General features: G+C 40.9%; 1 protein-coding gene and 1 long non-coding RNA gene across 6 annotated transcripts in view; one reads left to right on the top strand and one right to left on the bottom strand.

Moving 5' to 3' along the window:
- The first annotated feature begins 900 nt into the window (after nucleotides 1-900).
- Nucleotides 901-23819, top strand: LOC132072924 (uncharacterized). Its single transcript, XR_009418441.1, has 3 exons — nucleotides 901-971; nucleotides 12000-12123; nucleotides 23527-23819. It is a non-coding gene; the product is annotated as an uncharacterized LOC132072924 (long non-coding RNA).
- The window catches only part of MAGI2 (membrane associated guanylate kinase, WW and PDZ domain containing 2), a 702840-nt gene continuing 685622 nt past the window's right edge, over nucleotides 6708-23925 (bottom strand). For 4 of the 5 annotated variants that reach the window (XM_059471477.1, XM_059471473.1, XM_059471474.1 and 1 more), the window contains one exon: nucleotides 6708-9687. In XM_059471477.1, coding sequence (XP_059327460.1) covers nucleotides 8894-9687 — 794 coding nt within the window. In that variant the 3' untranslated portion in view covers nucleotides 6708-8893. The remainder of the gene's footprint in view (nucleotides 9688-23925) is intronic. The other variant, XM_059471476.1, reaches the window with a different exon arrangement.

Raw genomic sequence — 23925 nt, 5'->3', positions numbered from 1 at the left:
ACCTTGTCACCTCCACTGCCATTGCTGGGGTGCTCACTGCAGCTGACAAAGACCAGGGATGCTGGGGCTTACAAGTGGGACTGAAATATGAGCAACTTCTATGTAATTTGGAAAATACTGTAACAATCAGTTTTCAAAACACCAGCTATCAAATGTCCTGAATTTATTCCAAAGCCATTGAGTCTGGGACAGAGCTGCTAATCAAAGAACATAATGGAGCTATAAAACTACGAGGTAGAGGCCTACTTGTTAACCTCAGGGGACTGAAAGTGTGGAGGGGATCAGTTTGGGCTGCACTTGCAATTTGTATGCCAGTGTGAAATATGCTCAAGATAAAGAGCAGGGAATTGAGCAGAGGCTGCTTGAGGTGTGTTCCCACAGGGAGTGAGGATGCTGATCCTCCAGAGTTGCTTCATGACCAGAGCCTGGGGCTGTTATCTTTCAGTTTTGTCAGATGTAAAGCTTATTTTGTGTTGAGATGTGCAGTCAGGGCGGAAGCATTGCTGGAGCTGCCCTCTTTCAGGAAGAGTGCCTCCCTATAAATTAGTATGGCAAAGGAATAAACACCCAGGTTAAGGGGCTTGTACACCCCAAAACACACCCTCAGAACAAACTGTGGTAGTTAGGGAAAGAGTTTTTACCCTTGACATAAGGCTCATTTGTAGGCGTATGGTGCTGGGTGCTGGTTGTTGGGCGGTGTCACAGGCAGGACTTGATGCTGTAGGGGGACACAGTGTGGGTAAATGAAGGTGGTATAGAATGTAATCTTATCCCCTAAGGAGTTGCAGCTGAGCCAATTACTAAGGATTAGGAGCAGGCCTGATTTTAACAGGCCACAGCTGTGGCCAATAAGAAGAGTGTTATAAAAGAGTGGATTGGTTGGCTGAGGGAAGAACTGGAGTCAGTTGGCTGCTGGGAGGACAAGGAAGAATCAGTGCCTAGAGGAGCTGCCTACAAGACACATCAAGGAGGTACAAAACTCTGGCAATATGGAACTCTTGCACTGTAATGAAAAGAGAACTTTTGCACTTTAATGACAATGTGGTGCCACATGCCAATGATGCAGAGCTGTTTGTGCAGCTCCACAGAGCAGCCAGAGCTGGGACCCCTTCCCAGCTGGGTGTCCCACAGGGAGCTTCTCTGTGCTCCTGGTGCAGGGGGATGCTCTGGTGCTGCTGTGCAAGTCAGATGGGAAGGTGCCTCCAAAAGGCTTTGTGACCTCCTGCAGCTGCCCATGGCATGGGGACACCAGCAACCAACCTGAAAAGCTGGGCAGTACCAGGGGTATTGCAGACAGGAGTCACTCAGGAGGAGGTACATGCTAGCATTCATCTTTCCTGGAGAAATATAAAAAGTAATCAATTAGTATTGTTTGTGATGTTCAAGGTTTGAGAAGTACTCTGAAATGTTCTGTACTAACAGATTGCAGTGTTCTGTGTTGCCTGCTGGGCTTATTTTTTAAAACTTTCTGGAGTGAATGAAGTGCTAATTAGAATAGGTGTTTCACACTTGGTGACTGGACTGTGCTGGGAAAGGTCTGATTTTTCTTCCTGAATTAAATAGGTACTTAAGTCTAGCTTTTTGTACTGCTGGTTTAGAGACGGGATGAACAATTTTCTGCTTTGTGGACTGCAATTATTTAAGTACTTTAGCTAAAGCTCTTGGCATAGTTTTTAATCCTCTTGGGAAAGTACTAACACCAAAATTCTTTAATTCCATATATATGCATGAATAGAAACTTCAGAGCCATGGGCAGCCCTGCTGCTTAGTGGTGGCAGGAGAGTTTTGGCTGGGGTGCCTGTTGTTGTTCACTACTTTTGAGCAAAGGGCACTACAGGAAAAAAATCTGCGTTTCTTTCAGAGTGTTAGTAAAGAAATGTAAATATTCAGGTGGCTGCAGTGACAGCAATGTCCCCAATTCACTGAGAGGGGAAGGATAGAATGGTGCCAGTGCCCTGGTCTCACTCCTGCTGTAGCTGTGGATTTGTGGTTCTTCAGAACCTTTATTGCTGCTTGCAGCTGCACTGGGGCTCTCACTGTGATTGGGTTTGGCTTTCTTATTTTAGTTGCTCCTTCCACTGCTTCCACATCTACAACAGCTTTGGGTGGACAAGAGGTCCATTGGTGCTATGCAACATTCCTGGCGTGCAGAGATAAAGGGAATTATTCCAGGGATTGAATTCTCCCCCTTCCTGTGCCACAGTGGTGCTGGTGCTGTTCCACCATGGCAGTGCCAGCCCACTGCTGAGGCTGCTCAGTGTGGCTGCAGCCCCTGGGCAAACTGAGGGACTCATTTGTGTGGAAGGAGCCCATCCACACCCTGGAGTCACCACTGGAGGGCAGGGGATGGTGTGTTCTCCCCTCCCAGGGACCAGCCCAGGCATTTTACTGAAATAAATTAATTCTCTTCAGAAGTGTAATCACTACATATTCTTGCTTGCTGTCCCCAAGACTTGCAGAGCTTTATTGCAGCATTTGTTGTGTTTGATAGTTCATCTTTTTCACTTTTTAAGCTTGAAGAAGTTGAAATTAAAGCAGGTTAGCAGGTGGCCACATCACAGAAAAGCTCATCACTCCTCTTTCTCCCTGCACCATTTCTTGCTTATTTATTATGTTTTCCAGTTTAAACATCTTTACACTTACAGGAGTTGATCTGTGGATGATCAATAGCTTTCTGGATTAATCTGCATTCCTATGTGTTTTGTTTTTTTTTCCTGAGAGTGGCAGCCATGTAACTCAAAGATGGGTATTTGGGCAGTTCCTGAATGGGGATGGAAGATGTTGTTCCAGGCCCCTGTGTGGGACTGAGTCTTTGTGCACTGATGTTCCCCCAGCTGTTTGCAGGATATATATTTGTACCTTGCAAGCAAAACTCTCCTTATCGATTAATTGAACTGGCAGAGTGACTTATTGCCATAGAGGCGCTGAAGACAGGAAGGGCACAACACAACTTTTAGATTGGCTATAATTCAGAGATAATGCTTATGTTACTGTGTCTTGACAAGACATTTTAAAAAAGATTGCTCTAAGCTGAGGTGCCAGCTATGGAGATAAGTGTGTGATCGCATCATTGCTGTTAAAAATATTGAGAAAAATATTCCAGAATGCTCAAGGCTGGACTGAGCATGTGTGCCTTGGCTCCAGGAGGGTGGTGGCTATGCAGAACCTACAGTGCTTATTTGGGTGGTGGGCAGGGGCTGGTCTGGGTGTCCCTCTCCAAGGGAGAGGACAGTTCTGAGTGCTGAGCAGGGGACCTGTGAGAGGCTTGGGGCGCTGCTGATTGTGGAAAACCAGGGCACCGGGAATATTTCTGTCTGCTCTGGGGTGCCCTGACCCCCCAGGGGAGCACTGACTTTGACCCTCATCCATGGAGAAAGTTTCCTAGACTTCAAGATAGACTGGAATCCACGAAAGTGTGAAATAGATTATAGAGAGTAGTGCAGGTGTATCACTTGGTGGGAAATGTACGTTTTGGGGTTTTTAGTATGTTGTGGAAGGAAGCAATATGGAGGGCACAGGGTATCATTCTGTGTTTCTTCTTCCTTCTTCTTGGTTTTGGGTGGCATTTTGTAATTGGGCAGACAAGTCCGCATTGCAGCTCTTTGGGATCAGTTATTGGGTTAAAAGGGAAAATAATCTGGGTGTCAATTCTTAATTGGATAGTTTAGTCTTAAAAGACCTTGTAACAAGAGATTGTTGGCCATTTTGTGCCTTCTAATGAAAAGCTGCTGAACTCACAGTGGTGAGACTGTTTTACTGATAAGAAATAATAGACACGTGAGTCTGAACATGAATTACTGTCTCAGGTGTCTTCAATGCAGACCCAGAGAAACCCACAACTGGTATCCCTACAGTGATGTGTGCATCCTGGCCCAAACAGAGCTGTTTCTGTCCAGATAATGCACTGGATTTCCCTTTGGCAGTGATGGCTAAAATCACTGACTGTTTGGATGACAGCTGTGAAGGTGAAAGTGTTTGGTTCTGAGTGCCCCCTTCTCTGGGCCCTCTACTGACACATGGTGACAGAGCCCTGGGTGTCCTGCAGGACACAGCCATGGCAATTCTCTCCCCGCCCTCAGCAGTCAGGAGGGTGGGCAGCCTGCCATGCTTTGTGGCCTTTTTAGCAGCAATTAGAGAAAATATCCCAGCTTCTAGGGGGCAGAAGAGGGAAAGGCTCTTTTGGAGGCTTATGTGACATCCCTGGGCAAGTCCAAAGCCTTCTCCAGCTTTGAGCTCCATGGCAGTGTATTGAGAAACCTTTCCACTTCACAGCAAGGCTTCCTTCCAAGCAAGGAGAAACCTGGAGGGTGACATTCTCATTTGCTGAGGTGTGCTCTTCCACTTTTGCCTCTGCAGTTCTGGCCCCAGGTTTCCATGGCAGCAGCGATGTACAGAAAGAGCACAGAGGATAAGGCAGAAATGTGCCTGCAGCTTTCCCTGTCCCTGACTTTGTAAAATGAATCTGGAGACTTCCAGTAGAGATCATGGTGTGTTGCATCCACAAACTCTGGCCTGAATGCTTGAATCATTATCAGTACAGACATTCAGGAAAGAAGATAAAGCATTGTTTGTACTTGCAAAAGTGGTTACTGGCTGCATGCAGACATAACATGCCTAATAAATAACCACTGGTCGTTTCTGGAGGACAAGGGAGGTGATTTGGGCTTCAGTGCAAGGTTTTGGGTGTGTCTTTACACCTGTATGACAGCCAGGAGTGGGTTAATGACTTGGTGTCTAATTGGTCATGGCATATCTTAGAAGGGCTATCTCATGTTGAGCTGCTGATGCACATCAGGTGGAGCTTGAGAGATGCCGGATGGTGACAGAGAGCCAAAAGAACAAGGGGAAAAAAGGAACACAAGTTCTGAGGGACAGAAGAAGAAAATGGAGAGTGGACAATTTGATTTACTGAATGGTAGCAGCACTTATCCTAGAGGTGGAATTAGTAACCAGTGGGGAGCTGAGGAGGAAGAGAAGAGATTCAGAATGAATCTGGTGGTGATGAGAGCACATGGGATGTAGAGAGGGCTAAGCATGAGATGCTTGTGTTCAGCAGAGATGGCACAAATCAGATGGAATCTCCCCATTGATGGGGATGAGATGATTTTGGCAATGGTGGCTGGCTGCACGTTTGGATGAAAAGCATCAGGGAAGAATTGGGTCCATGTTTGAACTTCTGCATCAATTCCTAGCAGCTATCCACCCTGGGGATAAATTGTTGGCAGATCACTGAGGCCATGGAATAAGTGGATATATATATGGTCTACATATTGGATATTTGGGCTGCAAATGCCCCTCCTGTTTAGGGGAGCACTGTAGTGAAACCAGTGCAACCTAAGCTCTGTTGTAACCACACAAAGAGTGCTGTCTGTCCAGCAGCTTTCTGGAGGAAAAGATGACCTCTTTGGTGAGATCTTGTGGGAATTATTGAATTTGCCATTGATTAAGCAAAGGGCTGCACTGACATCTGTCTGTGGTGTTTTTCTGGTCAAAACTCCTGCCCAAATGTGCATCGGTGATCACAGGCTGGCAGGCTTCCTAACACTCTTACCCTGCAGCTGGAGCAGAGGATCTGCATCAAAGAAGGCATTTATTTCCTTGTCTTGTGGCATAGGTATGAAAAAGATATTAAAAGGTGTCATAATAGCAGGAGATCAATGCAAATGCTGTACTACTGTGTTTAAAAGACCATTAACAGTTATTAATAGAAGAAGTTAGACTGGATGAAACCATATGTCTTCAGCATACTTCCCTGTGATACCTCTGGGTCTGAACCAGGCAAACACCCAGGTTTACAACCATGAAAATAGTGGCTATTTAAACAGCAGCAAATTATTTTTGGGTGTTAAATATGCTTCATATTTTCTATGTGTTTATTTTAATGCAAAACTATGTTATTAGTTCAGCTGGTTGAAATTTTCTATGGGGAATATTAGTCTGAAAAAACAAAGTTTTGCAGAAGTTGACTCAGGCTGTATCAAGACAAATTATTATACCTTGAAAAAATTATATTCTAAGGAAACAGGAAATACTTATTTTTAAAAATGTATTTGTGTGAAAAAACCTGCTTGTTTTCCAGCTAGACATCTTAGTGTGTCTAGAATCTATAAACTAATGATTTATTTTGCCTAACTGGAGGTAAGGAGTATTTAATGAGAGGTGGATTTGGTCCCAAAAGAAGCTGGCTGGTTACCAAGATTTTTACACCATTATGATTTTTTTGAGACTTTTTTTCTGTAAAATAAATTGAAAATATAATTGTGACCGCTTCACACAGCTTGTCAACAAAACCTTTCTAGGGCTAGTTAGAACTGCCTGATATCTGAGGTAAATATGTTTTGTGCTCAGGTTAATTCTGTGTATGTGATACATTCGTAGAAGTTGTCTCTCACTGCTGGAGTCTGGTCACCCTGGTCCTTTGCCTCCTGGATTGGAAGCAGAATAAGGGTTTAGGCTTCCCCATCAAGAAAGAGATTTTTCTATGTCTGTGTTGCCTCATAAGCCTTGATTGCCATTATAAAATTTGTTTGGTCACTGACATGTTTATTCATATATTGCAGTAGGAAATTAAAATGGTCTGTTCCCGTTTTTGTAAGGCAGTAGCTAGTTACCTGTACCCATATGCAAGAAAATGGTTGTTTGTTAGGGTAACACTGAAGCATGTTATTCAAAATTAACACAAACTATATGCAATTGAAAAAATGAAAGATTTTTGGATATATATTTTATTTGACAGTGGTTTAGAATATCATACAGTAAACAAGATTTCTGTAAAAGTTAATTTATCCATAGTGGTGCGTTTCATAAAAATAGTTGCTCACTTACAGCCTTTCTGTGACTATTAATACATGGAATTATATTTATAGAGATAGAGCTGTACAAGGTAAATTCACAGCTAACACTACACAGAAATATTATTTGGAATGGGGTTTAGATGATGTGCTGTCTTCACAGGTTATCGATTACAGCCGCATAAAGCAATTACTGCACAAGGAGTAGCTGTGAACTGTGCAAATTAGAGTTTATGCAAGCATAATCTCAACTGGTTTTCAGATTTCATTGTTTGCTTTCTTTATACATAAAAATAAGATACCGGGACGTGCATCTACACTACAGAAGCATTGTCCAAAATCAGATTCAATAAATTAATGGCAAATTATATTGGATTCTAGTTCAGGGGATAAAGATATTTTTTTTTTCCCATTAAATAAGTTTTATAAACAGCTACGCGGATTTGTGCTTTTTTAAAAATTATAAATGGATTTTTCTTTCTTAAAAAAAAATTTGAAAGCTGCAAAATCCTTGACTTGAGGCTTTTCAAATCATTGGACAGGAAGAAACATGTCTATAAATTTCGCAGTCCAGTGCAATGTTTGAGACATACAGTAATGTGCTAATTTCTTGGAACAAAGCCAATCTCAATCTAGTTTTTCAGCAGAGCGTGTGAGGAACTAAGATTGCTAGTGAACAATAATTTTTAAATATGAACTTTTGACAGTACTTAACTTTACAATTTTTTTTTTTTAATTACCAATGTATTATTGCCCAGGATTTTGTTTTAATTTTGACAGACGAATAAGCACACGCACACTTACACAGACACACACACATCTGTTTGAAACAAGATAATGACTGATTGACTGAACTCGGAGTTATTTCCTGTGAAGGCAGACTGGAATGTTTACCTGGCACTTAAGGCTTAAAATTCAAAACAGACAAGCAAGAAAGATAAAAACAAAAAGAAGAAAAAAATGGAGATAGGGAAAAATGGTAAAATGGAAACCATTTTAAAAATGGAAAAATACTGAATTTACTGAATGAGGACACCGACAACTGTATTTCAGAAACCAGTCTAATTATTGTTGACGTGTGCCTGAAAGGCACCTGCTCTGCCAAACTGAGGGGATGAGAGGTGAGAGTGTCCTTAGTAAATGCGGATGGGTATGAAACATAGCACTGTTGATAAGTGATGCTGTCATCTTCTGCAGGAAGGAAAGGCCTTTCCTTAAGGAAACTGCAGCTTTTTCTCTGTAGCACTCTTCCTTTCATTGCAAGGGCCTTGCAGATGCCTGGGGTTTGAGCCTGACCAATTGGTTTGTGTGCTACCTCACAGGACTTGGGGAACCTGTAATAAATCACTTTTGAGAATAATTTGCAAATACAACTCCACCTTAACTCCTTTCCAATGTACAGAAACATGGTTTGTTCACAAAAATGGCAGTAGAAATGGTATCACAGAAACTAATCCACTGGATTCCCCGTTCCTCCCGCAGCACCCGGTGAACTATTCTACAGGGTGCCACGTGGACTATCCCAAAGAGTTAACAGTGGAGACGTGTCATGGGTGTACAGTTCCGAACGATGCTTTAAAGAAACCCTTTAACCCCTGTCTAGATATGTCGAGAACAATTTATTTACAACATTTTAGCTCCATGAAAAGATCCTCTCTCAGTTTCAGCTTGCTCCGTGCAGTTTTATTTAAGGCGATGTTCCAGTTTGTGATTGCTCTAACTTGTTCCAGTTTCTTGATATAAAGTTTGAATGAAATCCAAGTCCTTCATGCAGTGGGAAAATATGCTAAAGCTACACTGCACTATCCTTCTCTGATGTACTGTCCTTCATATTGTTTTGGTTTCTTCCATAGCTGCCAAAGTCCCTAAAATGGAACTGGGACTTTAGGGTCGATTTTAAATCTCTGTGTTGACTATATGCTTTTTGAACTTATTAGATACTGTGCACATTGTCATGGAATAACACACTAATGTTTTCATTCCTCAATGCTTTGTGTATATGTGTGATAGTTAAAATAAATTAAAACAAACCAATGTGAGACAAAAACTAAGAAGAATGTTCTGCGTCAGTTTGAGACAGTTAGAGGGCAACAGTCCCTTGCTTATCTGCTCATGGCAGAAGTACCAGACTTCAGGACGCTTGGTAGCTTATCCGAGCCAGGGATTTTCCACGGCCCTGGAGAGACCGTTGCCTTTCGAACTGTGGTGTTGGTGCTGCGAGTGCTGATGGAGTGGAGATGTCCCTTCCTGGGGAACTCGCTGGGTTTCCCATCAGGGTCCCTCTGGCTGTGGTCCATATCGCTTCCAGGCGAGCTGCAGCGGTTGCTACTGTAGGTCTTGGTAGCTCCCGTATCGGTCTTGACATGGTCGGGTGCTGCAGCCGACTTCTCACGGGTGTTTGTGGATCTGTGGTCTCTTTTGCTAAGAGATCCTCCTCTCTTGCTTTCTGGCTTCCTCAGCCTCCCAAACTGTTCATCACTGCTTCCAGCACACATGTGCTCTCTGGCGCCAGCCTCGATCATAACGCCGTGTCCCACCGCTTTGCTTTCTGAGGTGGGCCTGCCACCATCAGTGGTCTTATTTTTGCCTCCTGAATATCCTTTCCAAGAAGCCTCTTCGTGCTTTGACCTGTCTACCTTTTTAGGACTTGCTGACCTTTCTCTTTGTTCTCCTAACCTTTTCTTTTTGTGACCGTTCACCGAAAGCTCCTTTGGTTTCCTTACATCGTGTTCCCTCTTGATATCCCATGTTGGCTCTGGGCTTATCTGGTGAGAAGGGTCAGAGGGTGGGGCTATGTGTGATGAAGATAATGGTGAGATTATGTCGTCGAGGGAAAGAGCTACTTCCGGCAGACCTGGGGAGGTGGCAGAGGGAGCACTCCAGGAGTTTGGTTCGTCTGTTGTAACAACAAAGAGAAGAGAGTTAAGGGCATATCCAGCAGCAGAGAGTGTATTTATTGCACAGGCACATGTATTCTGAGCAACACTGACTCCCAAACCGTGTACCAGCCTTAAACCCCTCTGCTTCAGCTGAGGTGAAACTCCCTCAATTGTGGAACCAATAGGGAGAAAACTAAAATAATCTCTCCACAAAAAGAAAAAAAAAAAGAAATTAAAAAAAGTACAGGAGACACACAAGAACCTCAAAGCTGGTGGTAACTGAAAATGCTGGAAACCCTGGTCTTTTTTTCATACAGATTCCGCTTTCCTCTGCCTATGTTAAATTATTCTTAAAATAATAAAGGCACGTGCTCATGAAATCAAATAGCCTCTTTTGTAGCTGTATAATGGATTTCTTAGCTGGGCAATATCAGTGCTCTCTCTGAGGACAAATGAGAAGGACTTTCTGCCATCTATTAAACATGTCCCTACAAGCATATAATAATTGACAAGAATTTGTAGCTCAGATAAGGTCATCATTGAATTCTGTCTCATTTTTTTGTAAACAGATACAGTATTGCGGTGTTTATGGCCCCACAATTCTTACAGGGTACATTTACAGCTCTGCCTTTATATCACAGTGTCAGCTGCTGAGTCTCCTGGTCGTGCATTTTGAATTTCTCTTGGTTACTTAGCCTCAACACAATATGGTTGGTTTGTGCAGATCCTGTTTGATTTAGCCAAATGAGTGTCTCCTTTGCTGAATCACGATGATTTTCCTAATCCAAACTAGGATATTCTGGGATGCCTTTCTCTTGTGTATACATCCTCATTTCTTTTGATTAACTTTCTGGCAGAAAACAAATCAGCCATGATTAATGACAGCATGGCTCCCATTCTTACCCGTCTACTTAGAGGTGAGAGAAATCACTGAACTTGGCTAATGTCATTCCCTATTTAGCACCATTTTAGCTAGGCTTTGAACAGTATGAGGAATAATCTGTCAGAGATGAAGGACTGTCTCAGGAATCCATGGAAACGAGGTAGAATTGTGGCAAGAGCTGCATATCTTATGGGGGAGAAAATGTAACCTTCTAGCTAAAAAACAAGTGTGGACTTAAGGTCAGGACTAGTATCTGTCAGTGGTATCAACTGCCCTTTAAAAGAGAAACATGCTTTTTTCTCAGTGCTGTGGCTGCTTTTAAATTATCAGGGAGGCGCACATCGTCTCAAAAAATGGAACAGATTCTACTGCCCAGCCTGGGATCTGCAGCTTGCTTGACTAAAACAGCACTTTTAAGTTAATAGCTGGATTGAGTGATTGCTGTCTTGCAGATAAAAATAGGAGAGACAATAGTGAGGTGGGTGACGTAAAGGGAGGGAGCAGCACAGTTAGCTGAGGAGCTATTTATTTTCCCAGATGGTGTTTGTCATATGCTTTTGCATAATGAGCATATGTGTGGAGAGGATTAGCATTTGACAGGGGTAGAAAGTATAAGTTCTGTGTAAGACAAATAAACATTGAGCTGGGAATCTAAATGGGATGAGGGTCTCAACTGAATTTAGAAAAAAAAGAAATCACACTTTCTTACCCTCCAGTTAGGGGTGACTAATGTACCATCTGCTCCCAGCTTGGCACTCAAGCAAGAAAAAATAAGAGGAAGACTTGTGCATGTAGAGTGATCGGCTCCTAGGAGTTTGCCTACAAAAAGCATTGACTTTGATGGGCTTGTTCTTTACTTCTGTTCTTCTGTACCACCAGCCTGGTACAGGCCCACAGCCCGTGCCTGATGGAGGAAGCAGAGACCCCACTCTGGCTCTTCTCCAATCTGAAATCCAGGGGATCTCATTTTATCTAATACTTGAGCCAGGGACCATGCACAGAGTCCAAATCACTGAAACTATCCCGGGACTCAGCATGAAGCTGCCTACATGCACCAGCAAGGTACCTGAGCAAACTGAAGAAGCCACACTGAGCTTTGGAAAATTAAGTCTATAGTTTTCATGGCACTGTCACTCCTACCCAGGGTAGAGCTGGTGCCAAGGGTTGGATCAATGTATTTGTCTGAACTACAATCTTCTTTCCTAGTTATCCATGAGATATTGTTTTCACAGTTTTTCAGTGTTAGTGAAGAGCAGTGGCCATTATCCAATCTCATGTCAGGCTGTGAGAGCTCTGGATTACAGAAATAGCTGATTCCTTTGGGTAGTATCAGCTACACACCAGTGAAAACACCAAATAGCCTGGAGCAGCAAGATGCTTTGGGGTAGCAAGACTGCCTCTGTGGAAAAGGTACCACTGTGCTCAAATCAACTGCTTCTCCTCCAGGAAGACAACCCAGGGGCACACCATTCAAAATCAAGGTGTCAAACATGTCTTGCGGCTCCTCTGAGGCACAAAGGATAATATGGTACCAGTTATTTGTAGGACGCTCTGGAGAAGAGACCTGGAGGTTAGTGGCCTACCGCTTTATTGCCTGGGGATTACAGAATTTCTTCTGTTTTCTATTTTAAAGGAGATGAAATAACAACCAAATGTTGTAGTGAGAATTCATAGTGGGTTAGAATGTACTTCAACAAAAGTGAATCAGTATATCTCTTACATATATTGATTTATAAGTATAGGTGTCTATAAACTGAGACATGCCTAGTGTCCAGTTATTATATGGGGTATTATATGCATTACTGGATTTTCTCTCCCCCAGAAAACCCTAGGTAAAAGACAACTTGGCCAACCAAATAAGAAAACTTGTAGCCACAGCTTTTTTGGTTTGGCTGTGGGACAATCCCAGGTGGGTCACTGGCTGCACTTTGTTTAAAATACTTGCTAGGAAGGCGCCTATACATAGGTTGTATTTCCAGTGGTTATGGAACAATGCTGCCATGGAATAAAATGATCATTTATATTCTTTGGCAATTTAGCATTTGCAAGTAAGAGGAAAATTATTTTAAGTGCCATCAGTCTGAGATGGTGAAACCCAACCTAACCTGATTTTCTTTCAAATGAAATGACATATAGAAAGTCATCCTCAGCCTTGGCAGATGTTAATTTCAACAAGCCATTGTTGCAATATGTCACTCACTAGTGAGGAGAATACTAATGCCAAGGTATTGTAGCCAACTTCCCTCTAATGTTTGAACATTGTGGAAAAGGGTAAAAATTACTAGAGTAGAGCAATGTGCAGGAATGTAAGTAATTTGTTGCTCAGATAAAAAACCTTTTAAAGAGCTGTGTTCAAGCCATAAGGGTTCATTTGGAATTGTTCAACCAGCACTAAAATGATTGCTTCTTCATAGTAAATATAAACAGGAGAAAAATGTTAAATTTTATCCTGCAGAGCAGTTAAATGAGTAATTTATTTTCATGATTATACTCAGTTTCTAGCTACATTTTTGAGAGAGTTATTAATATTTCTAAATACTTTTTATTCTGTTGGTCTAAGACTTTTTATAAAACCTTTGAGTTAATTGGGAACATAAACTATTTTTACTGTCTGTTATTCCAACACATCTCAAAGCATTTTGTAAACATACTAAACCAGAGACAGAGCGCTGATTTTACTTTGTTCTTCCCTCACCTCTGTGAGGAACTGAAAACAATATTTGTTTAACAGAGCATGAACTACTAATGCCCAAACAACTTGCAAGCAGATGTGCAAATACTGCATTCAGTTGCAACTGCTGGAGAGATAGTTTTGAACTTGTTTCTGACTTTGTCACCATTGATAACATTCTTACTGTGAGAGAAATTGGTTTTCAAAAGTATACCTCTCACTGAAGGCTAATAGATGCCTGCCTTCTTTCTTTGAAGGGAGAAAATCTCCCTTGACCTACTAATTTAGACAAGACAAATGAGCTGGGATCAGCACTATAATCTGTCACTGTGATGGCATTTCATTTGCTGTAATTTAGTAGGTGTTTGCTGGGTGGCTTTTAGTTTCTACAAGCTACTGCAGCACAAGTTGGTGGCACTTCTCCATGGGATGTGTAAGAATGACTCACCTACAAGCAGCTCCACATAACTCCCAGGCAAAGGAGTAAATTGCTAACTGAGTAAGAGCCACCACAGACACAAGATTGAGTGTGTGGGAGGACAAGTGGGAGATGAGCACAGCCATTCTGGGGCAAGAGTGACACAGGGAAAACATCAGGAACACAAGTTTTCTGTCTAAAGGTTTTTTTTTTAATTGGAGGTAGAGCTGCCCCATACATGAATTGTTTGTTTTGCTCTGTCAGCTCTCACACATCCACTGGAGTGGAAATGAGGGTACTGCTCTCATGAGTCTATTGCTCCTGTCTGAACTGTTCTGCCTGGATCCAGTGCTTGCTGATGGCTGAGCCATGAGAAAAAGAACCCTGGCTTTGGTCCTAACAGGGAGGAGAGCTCTGCCCATGGACCTCTGATTTGTGACAAGGTTCTCCCTCAGCATAAAAATATTTTAGATAATAGTTTAGTAATTTATCAAGGATGCGTGGTTTTTCATCAGATATAAGTATCCATAAAGTACTAATATAATTTATTGAATATTTAGTTGTAAGAGTAGAAATTACATCACATTTTATTACTTAAGTAATAAAATCTCAAAGCCTTTTTAATTTTTGAATTATATGAATAATGCACAATATATTAAAGCTTTGAACACTTTCATTAGTCTGGATGAAGTGTTTTCTGAACTGTCTAAGCAGCTGTTCTCATAGCTTCCGAGAAATATTTTCCTAGGGAATCAAAAAGGGCATGATTGAATAAAAAATATGGTGCTTTATTTTTTCCCCCATTTTTTTTTTGTCTGCAATTATGTATTGCCAGGAGGTGGCAAGCAGTTCTTACAGATGCTGCTAATAACAAAAATGGGACAAATTGTCCCCTGGTGAGTATCCAGTAATGTTGGCAATGCTGCACCAGGAGGGCATTTGGGTCTTTCTCATTATAGCTTGACATGTCTTTGATGTTCCTGATTGCATTGGTCTCCTGAAGCTTTTCTTTAACACTCTCTGAGGAGGGATATTTCAGAATATATAAAGAATCTTTAATCTTTTATCCTGACACTTCCACAACCCAAACATACAGCACCCTTTGTCTCCTGAAATAAATGATTCTCTGAAGATTTCATGGTTAGAAAAGCCCTTGGTACTTTTTGTTCAGCTGTGAGCCTTATGGAAATGTGACACAATATGCCACCCTCTGCCCCAGCCTCTCTCAGACAGTGAGTGGCAATGGGCTCTGCCCCCACCTTGCAGCTTGCCTGTACTTCTAGCCATAAATTGTAATTCCTGTTAATTATTCAATATGCTATGCAAATGTTTTCTCACAAATTGCACTTTTCTTGGCTTAAAATTACACTTCCCTTGTCTCCCCTTCCCCTGAACTTATCCACGTCCAGATCCCTGAACACCAGCAGCCCTGGAAGCAAACACCAATGGGTTGAGGTGTCCTCTGCTGGGATATGGCACTTCCTGTGGTCAGTCACTGTGGGCACATCCAGGTGGGAATGCCCTTCCATCTTTAGCACTGCTCTTATGCTTTACAAAGCTATGATGGCAGTGTGCTATGGGTGCAAAATGTTAATTCTATGTATAGGAATTAGATACATGCCATATATATTTATAAAAATTAACCCAGATTATACTTGGTTATTTTAGCATATGAACTACTTCTCCTTTCTCACACTTGCAGTTGAGTGATCAGCTTAGTATTTTGAAACCTTGTTTCTCGTACAATGAAAACCTAATCTAATTTTCTATCTTAATGTAGTCATATTTGTTATAGCACTTGCCTGTTTGTACTCGACAATGTCATGGTGACTCTGAATGTTTAGAGCACCTTATAAAAATAACTTTAAATGTTGCTTTGCTCAAGAATGGAATCTTTCTACTTTTTAGTAATTAGTTCTTTTGGCTTCACACTTTTGTTTTCCAAAGTCTGAGGATGGTCTCTCAGGGCAATCAGAGTTATTTTACAAGACATAAAAGATTAGAGGAAACCAAACATGCATCTAAATCCTGACATCTTTCACTTCTAAATTTTGTGCTTGGCATTTTCAAAAGAGCAGAATGATTCATTAAGAAAGACTGATATTTGTGGTATGAAACAATGCCAGACCTAGTTCTTCTGTCCCCAAATTCGTTGTGCATTTTTGTTTTTGTCATTGGTGTAATACTGGAAAAGGTAGCCACTATTCCTATTACATGGAGCTATTGGTGACATGGCTTCTGCATGGCTTCACAAGAACTGAAGAGATATGAATGTAAGTGTAGTGTAAGTGATGAACACCTCAATCTCCTCTATAAACCTGAAATGTTTAATTCTACATCCAGAAAATTCAGCCACTGACCAATTCCAATGGTGGGAAGCACAGCTCTACATCCTGCTTGGCTCAGCTCCTAGTGCCATTGATGCCCTACTTCTTTTTATGTTCCTGGCCATTACTGATGAGCAAATATTTAGTTCCTTTGGGTTCAGTATATCCATCTTCCATTGTATACTTTATCTAGATATTAAATGGAAGATGCCCTAAATATTTTTTGCAGCAGACTCAATGCTCGTGAAGTTTGTGCAAGGGCCATTTAATGAGACTGTGAATGATTTCATCTCAGGTAAACTTTCACTTTCATCACCTTTTCTGTACTCTGCTTAGAGGTGTGTTAGAGAAGTGCTTTCATGTTCCAAGATCTAATTTTAGAATTATTGCAACACTTGCAAAAGAGCAGATTGTTAGTTATGCTTGGAAGACCAAATCTACAGAAGCTCAGGAGATGATCTTACTTGGTGTTGGAGCTAAGGGAACAGACAGAAAGGGAAAATTTAAACTTCAGTAAGAGAGGGGAAAACTATATTGCAAGAAAAAAAGTTTAAAAATTCTTTAGAAAATGCTGCATGTTTTCTTGAAACAAGAAAGCCACACACATTGATTTGTGTGGACTTTAATCTGTAGCAAGCACTATGTATGAAATCACTTTTCAATTTCTTATGTAATTTAGTCTTTAAATATGATTAACCAAGAAACATGGGAAACAACTGATCTGACTTGGAGGGTTCCTATTATTATTCTGCACTGGTTCTGATCCTACATTATTACACCCAGGGCATCATCAGTAAATCCCTTTCCTTGAGTCAGTTCTTTAATTATGGCACTGTTTCACCAGCATTTTACTGTTCTTACCACTTGAGATAATAATTTAATTGCCTCACAGAGTCAGAGAGAGAGGTGTCTCAAAAGACCTCTGGAAATAGATGTCTGCTCTTCTGTTGAACACGTACACAACCAAAGGAGGGGAGTTCCTTATGGAAACCCTTTTGGGGGCTGTGGATCAAAGCTGAGTGGGTGAACACAGAGATCTACACCCATCACCCCACACCAGGTCCTTTTTAGAAAACACAGGCTGCTGCAAGAAAGTGGCCTGAGATCTTTCAGGCTGGCACAGGAGATAACTAATGAATTCAGAAACAATCAAATTTTCTGCCATGGAGAGCAGGTGGCCTGGATTGTCTTGAGGTGCTGCTTTAGCCCTTTCCTGGTTACTCTGCCATTGTTCACCCCTTAAATATAAATCACATCCATAAACAATTCATTGTGACTTTGTAGTAGTGCTGAAGCTCTGCATCATTTGGCTCTCTCCAACATCACTCACAACAGGGTTGAGACTTTGACACTGCCTTTACAATAGCAAGAATAAAAAAGGATCATTTTTCTGTGCAGAAAAAAGCTATCCAAAGCACAGGATGGGATAGGGGAAAAAAATAAGGAGCCACACCTACGAGCAGGTTGTATTTCAGAAACAGGTAAATTAATGTGGTAAATCGGTTTACTAATTTACTGTAATGGTCTTCTGGCTGTGACTCTTAAGGCCAGATGTTATGGGTACACAGTTTACCTCTCAATCCAAGACCCAATTTAGTTTATTCTATAGACATGATTCTAATAAACAGTCCTATCAACTAAATATTTAAATCATCGTGATCACCAATTAGAGTTAACTTAGTGTGAGACTGAAATGTTAATGGCTAATGACAAACAACTGTCCATTTCCAAAAGCAGCTGGTGCTTTGCTGAGGATGTGCAAGGTCACAGCCCAGGAGCCAAGCAGGTGTGCATGAACTTTTGTTTAGGGATAAGCTGGGTTTTGAGCCAGACAGGAGAAGAGGCTGATAAGAAGCAGATCCTGTTAGGTGAGATAATACTTTTTATCATGTCAATGTCCTCCCTTACACAACTGGCTCAGCTGCAAAACCCCTCTGTGGAAGGTATCAGGGCATTCACCTTATTCAGCCCTTCTGATGGGGCATAACTGGCTCAGCTACGATGACATGAGAGGTGGCTGTCATGTCTTAAAACCAACCTTCCTTCCCTCCTTCCTTCCCTGTTATATTGCTATATGTAATAATACCCAAAATGGCTACATACCTGCTTTCCATTTCAACCAAATTGTTCTAAAATAAACCATATATATATATTTATAAACACCAAACATTCAGAGTTCCTTCACTCTAATCCCCCAAGGGATCTATTAACAAGAACTGCAGTTACCCTTGCCTCCAGGGACAGGTTGTAACCTTTGGTAAATTAGATTTTTCCTTGAATCAGCTTAATCCATCTGCATAAATGTTGCAGGATTACTAATAGTGGAAGAGCCCAAGTGAAGAGCAGCAGCCTGCATGGGGCTTTCACCCTCCACAGGAAGCTCCTCTCTGTGGTGTCAATATTAAATGTGTGGACAGCTTAAGTGCCAGTCTGAGTGATGCTGCTCTGACCACACATTATTATTCAATAGTTCTCCAGGTGGTTTGGTGCCCTTTTTGAAGTGCTGAGCATCTCACATATTTACCAGATCAGAGCTACTCAGGCAATATTCAACCTGTCAATAAAGAAGGTTTTATTTTTCCCTGTGTGGTCAGGCAGCAGAGTAGAACTGGAGAAACCTCAGCAGTTCTCTCCCAGAGCTATGCTGGAGCTGGAAAAACTACACTGGAAGTTACTGTGTAATTAAAAAAGATAATGACTTTCAAATTAGTTTTTATTAATAGAATTAAGCCACATTAAGTCATAAAAGGTGTTCATAAATATGTTAATAAAATGTGTGGTATTAATGAAAAACATTCTGCAGAGACTGAATAATTTAAGAGTTGGATATTACACACTTAATTAAAGTTAAATATTAAAATTATGAATTATCACAGCTAAAATGGGTGTTAACCAGTAGGCATCACATTCAGTCAGGTCAACAAATAGCTGTTATTATTAAAAGCATGTAGATAATAAATAAAATTTACTTAATAAGTGAGGAGCACTAAACTGTGTATGAAATGCTCCTAGAAAGTTGTTTCTGGCAGGCACTGAGGTTCTCATTCAGTGAGAGCAGGATCTAAAACAAAACACTTGGTTTGAACTCAGTCCCAAAGCTCATGAATAAGTGGTCCTGCCCTGCTTAGGGGAGAAGCTGCAGAAGCAGTTCAGTGTCTCTTCAGCAAACTCCTCAGCCTGGGGGTTTTTAGGCAATGAGGGTGCAGAGCTGACTCTGGGACCACATCTGCTGTCAGGGCTGTTGTGGTATCTGATATCTTTGGAATGCTGAGACAAATTTATCTGAAAACTCTATGATGAGATGGAAGTGTATGAAGAAATGTATTTTACACTGTAATATTCAGCTCCTAATAAGTAAACACAGGCTACATGTTGTTTGAAAATCCAGATGTTCAAAATTCTGGGTTGCCCATCTGTGTTGCTCTTGCTCAACAAAATTCAGCATTCTCTGGTCATGTTTGTTAAGCATTGGTTGGAGAGTCACAGTTACCTCATATTGTCAAAGTAAAAAGAAAAGAAAACAGATTTCATTTTCTGTGGGTTTTTTCCCCCAAGCTAGGAATAAGGAGCTCTAAGAAACCTGTCAGAAGCCATGACCTCTGCCTACCTTTCCCTGTAGTCAGACCACAAAACATCAGCCAGGATTTGCACCATGGGATGGTGGAGTGAGGACAGAGGCAGGACCTGCCAGTCCCTCCATGGACAGAGCCTGCCTTTGCCTCCGTAATGCTTGAATAATAATTCTTTGTGTCACTCTCTGTGTGAGCACTTAGACTCATCATATTTCTGATGTCAGTGAGGAGAGACCATGAGGAGCCTTGTTAGCTTAATTTAGTCTTGAAGGTCACAGAGTCAGGCCACTGGCAAGGCTCTGACACCGGACACAGGAATATTCCTGTTGCCTCCACACTGCTCCCTTTGGTCCCCAGCTCGCTGTGGCAAAAATGCCATCACAGATATGTGGGGAAGATAACTCTGAGGAGGAACAAGTGGCAGTGATGCAGTCTTGTTATTAATTGGGAGCCTGTGGCAAATGAAAGTGAGGTGAGCAGCAGGAGAGGGTTTTCTGGGATATTGCGCTGCAACAGCAGCGGACTGGACTTAGTCCTGTGGCAAACTGCAGAGACACAGGAAGTGTTACTGAATTCCTGGTTTCCTACTTGTCTGGATTACATGAGGAAAGCAAAAACTGATGTGGAGACAGAGGTATGGCTGTGTTCTCTCAGGTTCTTTATTTTGGGTACTGATTTCCAGTATTGTCGACTGGATGAAAATACAGGAAGCCATGAAAGTAAGTGTCACTGTGGTATTTTCTGAAAAATACCTTTGCAAGGATTTCTTCTCCTGGGAAGTTGAGAACTTCAGAGGAAAAATGTAAATAGTAATTATCTGATTGCTTCTCCTGTGTTTGGCTGCTTTGGAATGTGGTCTGGACATTGTTTATCCAACAGATGCATGTTTGACTGGTTTCATGTGAATTGTTTTGACTTAATGACCAATCACCATCAGCTGTGTCAGGACTCTGGAAGCAGCTATGAGTTTTCATTCTTTGTAACCTTCTGTCTGTATCCTTATCTTTATTATAGTTATAGCATAATATAATATAATTAATATAATATAAATCAGCCATCTGAGAACATGGACCCAGATTCTCATCTCTCACCTCATCCTGGGGACCTCACAAACACCACAAATAAGTGTTAGGAAAAGATTTGTGGGTGGAACTTCGCCCTTTGAGAAGTCTGCTTGCCAGTTGATGTGAACCAAACCCGGGAAAATGTTTGTTCATCTGTTTTATTCACTGGAGTTTAGCTGTAATTATCTACACTTTACACCATATTAGTAAATCTACTCCAGAATATTATATTAGACTAATAAAGCTTTAATTATAAGAGAACTTGCTCAACAACCTTATTAATAAATCTTTGCTCAGATATGGGGGGACACTGCCAATTTTGGTGTGGATTAGCAAGGTTCTGCTTTAGTAATAATCCTGAGTAGTCAACTAGGAATTTTAATCTTTAAAGTGCTTCTGAAGCATTAAATAATTAATCCCCATAACACTCCCATGAGATAGGTAAGTAAATATTGCTATCCCTGTTATACAGATGGGGGAAGCCTGGGTTAGACTATTCAGCTAGACTGGTCTGAATCCACTGGGAGTGTAATTGCCAAACCAATGTTTAGGATTCAGTATTTTTGCATTTAAAAAATGAGGTATTGCCTTCCTGGAAGCTCAAAGTCATTGCCAGAAAACTGAAAATGTTATCTCATGTGTCCCTCTTTCTTTCAAGACTGTGTTTTCTATTTCTATATCAAGGGATAAAGGTCTGCACAGCTTTTGAAACAGAAATTTTCTGTAAGACAGAAATAACTATATGCACCCACTTATACATACACATCCACTGTTATTTAATAGATGGATGTTCTACTTTTCTGCCAGCTGCTACATATTTATTAAATACTAAAGACGTGTTTGTAAAGCAGGTTTTAATATTAATTTTTGCCCTTGAATAGTTTTTTACCCATAGCAATAAAACATTCTAGAACCTTTGGGAGCCCATATTCAAATTGCCTGATGGTTTAGACCAATTTTATTAACCAGTATGTTGGTTCATTTAGTTAGTCTTTTTTTTTTTTAACACACCACAGGTTCCTGAAATTAAGTTGGTACAGCTAGAAATAAGAAGGTGGTATTGGAAATGCAGGAGGAATATGAATGAATGTTTGCAGTTCCACCAAGGTGGTCACAGGCAGAAAGGGCACTTTTCCAAAATGACTATTGATTTTTGCACTCCCATCAGATAAATGATATATGAGGCAGTTCAAGTTTCAAATAACACCCAACCTCAGCTCTGGAGATTTATAAAATGAGCATTAAAAATGAGATGAAGTGGATTATCTGATCAGTACTCTGAACAGATAGGAGTGTCTGGCTTCAAAGCATAGGCCAAGGTGCTTTAGCCATTTATTAGAAAAATGTAAAAGCTTCAGACATTCTACTGGAACTAGAAAAATCAGTTTGTAGTAGACTGCAAACTGGTATCTTCTGAAGGATATAACTATATTCTATATTCAAACAATCACCCCACAGTATAACCTCCAAAGTTTTAATCTGTTTTTTGCAAATATAAATGCAGTGATCACTAGAAAGGGCCACCAAACCCGTGGTGCAAGGAAGCACAGGCAGGTGTCACTTGATCTGCAGGAACCTTTCAAACCACCTGCATCCCCCATGTGCTGTGTCTAAATTCCACTCAGGCTGCTGATCATCTTCCAGAAGTGATTATTTATACAAAAGGGAAAAAATCCTTCATGTGAGATGAGGTCTTATAACAGACTGCTCCATGATGTTATGGTAGGGCCTCTCCTAAGGCACACCAGAATCGTCAATTTATCTGTTCTGCTTCAGGAATTTTAACTCCTTGCTCAGTGCTCTAATGAATGGTAGCACAGCCACATTTTTGGTTGGGATAAGCCCCATCAAAACAGGCTCTTTAGGAAAATTCTTCCCCTTCAAATTCTTTTACTAAAAATACCTGAAATGGAGACATTTTATAACAAACATATTTTCATTTGACATGACATTGCTTTTTTATCAAGCAAGCATTTCAGTTTTGGTGTTGACCAGAACTGAAGTTCTTTTGATTTTCTGGATACACTATACTGAGAAAAAAGTTCTGTTTCAACACTTCCTGCCAAATAAATGAGAACCGTTCACAGCTGGGTGACTGCAAAACTAACTTTAGCTATATTTATAGAGTATTTACATTTCTACTTATTTCAGGAAAAATACTTATTTCCTGTGTATGTTTTTCTGTAGGAGGAAAAATAAAGATGATGCCCAGAAACTTGAGGGTATAAATATGTAGAATTTGTGTTTGAACTGCAGTTCATTGAGCTGAACACTGGGACTTGTGAAATGGCCTTAATGCCAGCCTGGATTTCTAACCTCTATCTAACCTCTCTGAGCTATGTTCAGTGAAGAATTAAACAGAGGCAAGGTGAGAATACAAGGAATGATGGAATTAACATTTCTCTATGATGCAGGAACTTTGCAGCTAGGAGGTCTCTGGTGGTGACATACACACTTGAAATATATGGGAACATTTCCAAATAGCCTCTAGATGTGTCCAGCTCTGCAGCAGCAAAGCATACGGATGTGTCTGTGTTCAAAAAAACCTTATTTATCAACACAGACTGGAAATAAACTCCAACTGGAATCACACTGGTTAGGTTACCTGAAACTGCATGCACAAGACTGATAACTTAAACCCAGTTTAGTTCTGCTGAGGGCAGAAATTCTGTGAGCATCACACTGGAGGAGCTGCTTGAAGCTCAAAGGCTGGAAGAACATCTCTGATATTGCTCCCTTTCTATTTCCAATCTGTGTGCTTCAATGTGTGAGACTGTTCTTGCAATTGCAGCAAATGTTCTGCACTGTGCAAAGTCAGCAGCAGGCAGAGCTGGATGCATCTGGACACTGCTGTTTGCTGTGATGACAGCAATCAATGGGAAAATAGAAAAAATAAGCTTTTCTTTTCCTTTGCTTTCCAGGTATCATATCTGGGCCCTGACTCTGTATTACAAATTGGATGCATCTGAACAATCTGTGCAGTTGGATCTGATTCTCTGAAGAAAATTGCTGGAAATTGAGAGCAAAGAGCTTTGTGTAAATTCAGCATAACCACAGGGTTTAATAAATGACTATTACCTTACAGCACTTTTCAAAATATGTTCAATTTTACATTTGTTATTTCTTTAAGGGGCTGCATACAAATGTTATTTGAGATCAGCACCTAATTTCCACCTTCATATTGTTAATATTTTTGCAAGCCAAGTGCCATAAAATTGAGGAAAATTACAGGTTAAACTCAGAAGTTCAAGATTTTCTACCTGAAAAGTCATATTCAGTAGATAAATTTTTATCATGAGAAAAAATGGAAATATAGCAGA

This window comes from Ammospiza nelsoni, chromosome 5 (assembly GCF_027579445.1).
Source record: "Ammospiza nelsoni isolate bAmmNel1 chromosome 5, bAmmNel1.pri, whole genome shotgun sequence".
Classification (NCBI taxonomy): Eukaryota; Metazoa; Chordata; class Aves; order Passeriformes; family Passerellidae; genus Ammospiza; species Ammospiza nelsoni.
This window is presented reverse-complemented; position numbering and strand designations above follow the sequence as displayed.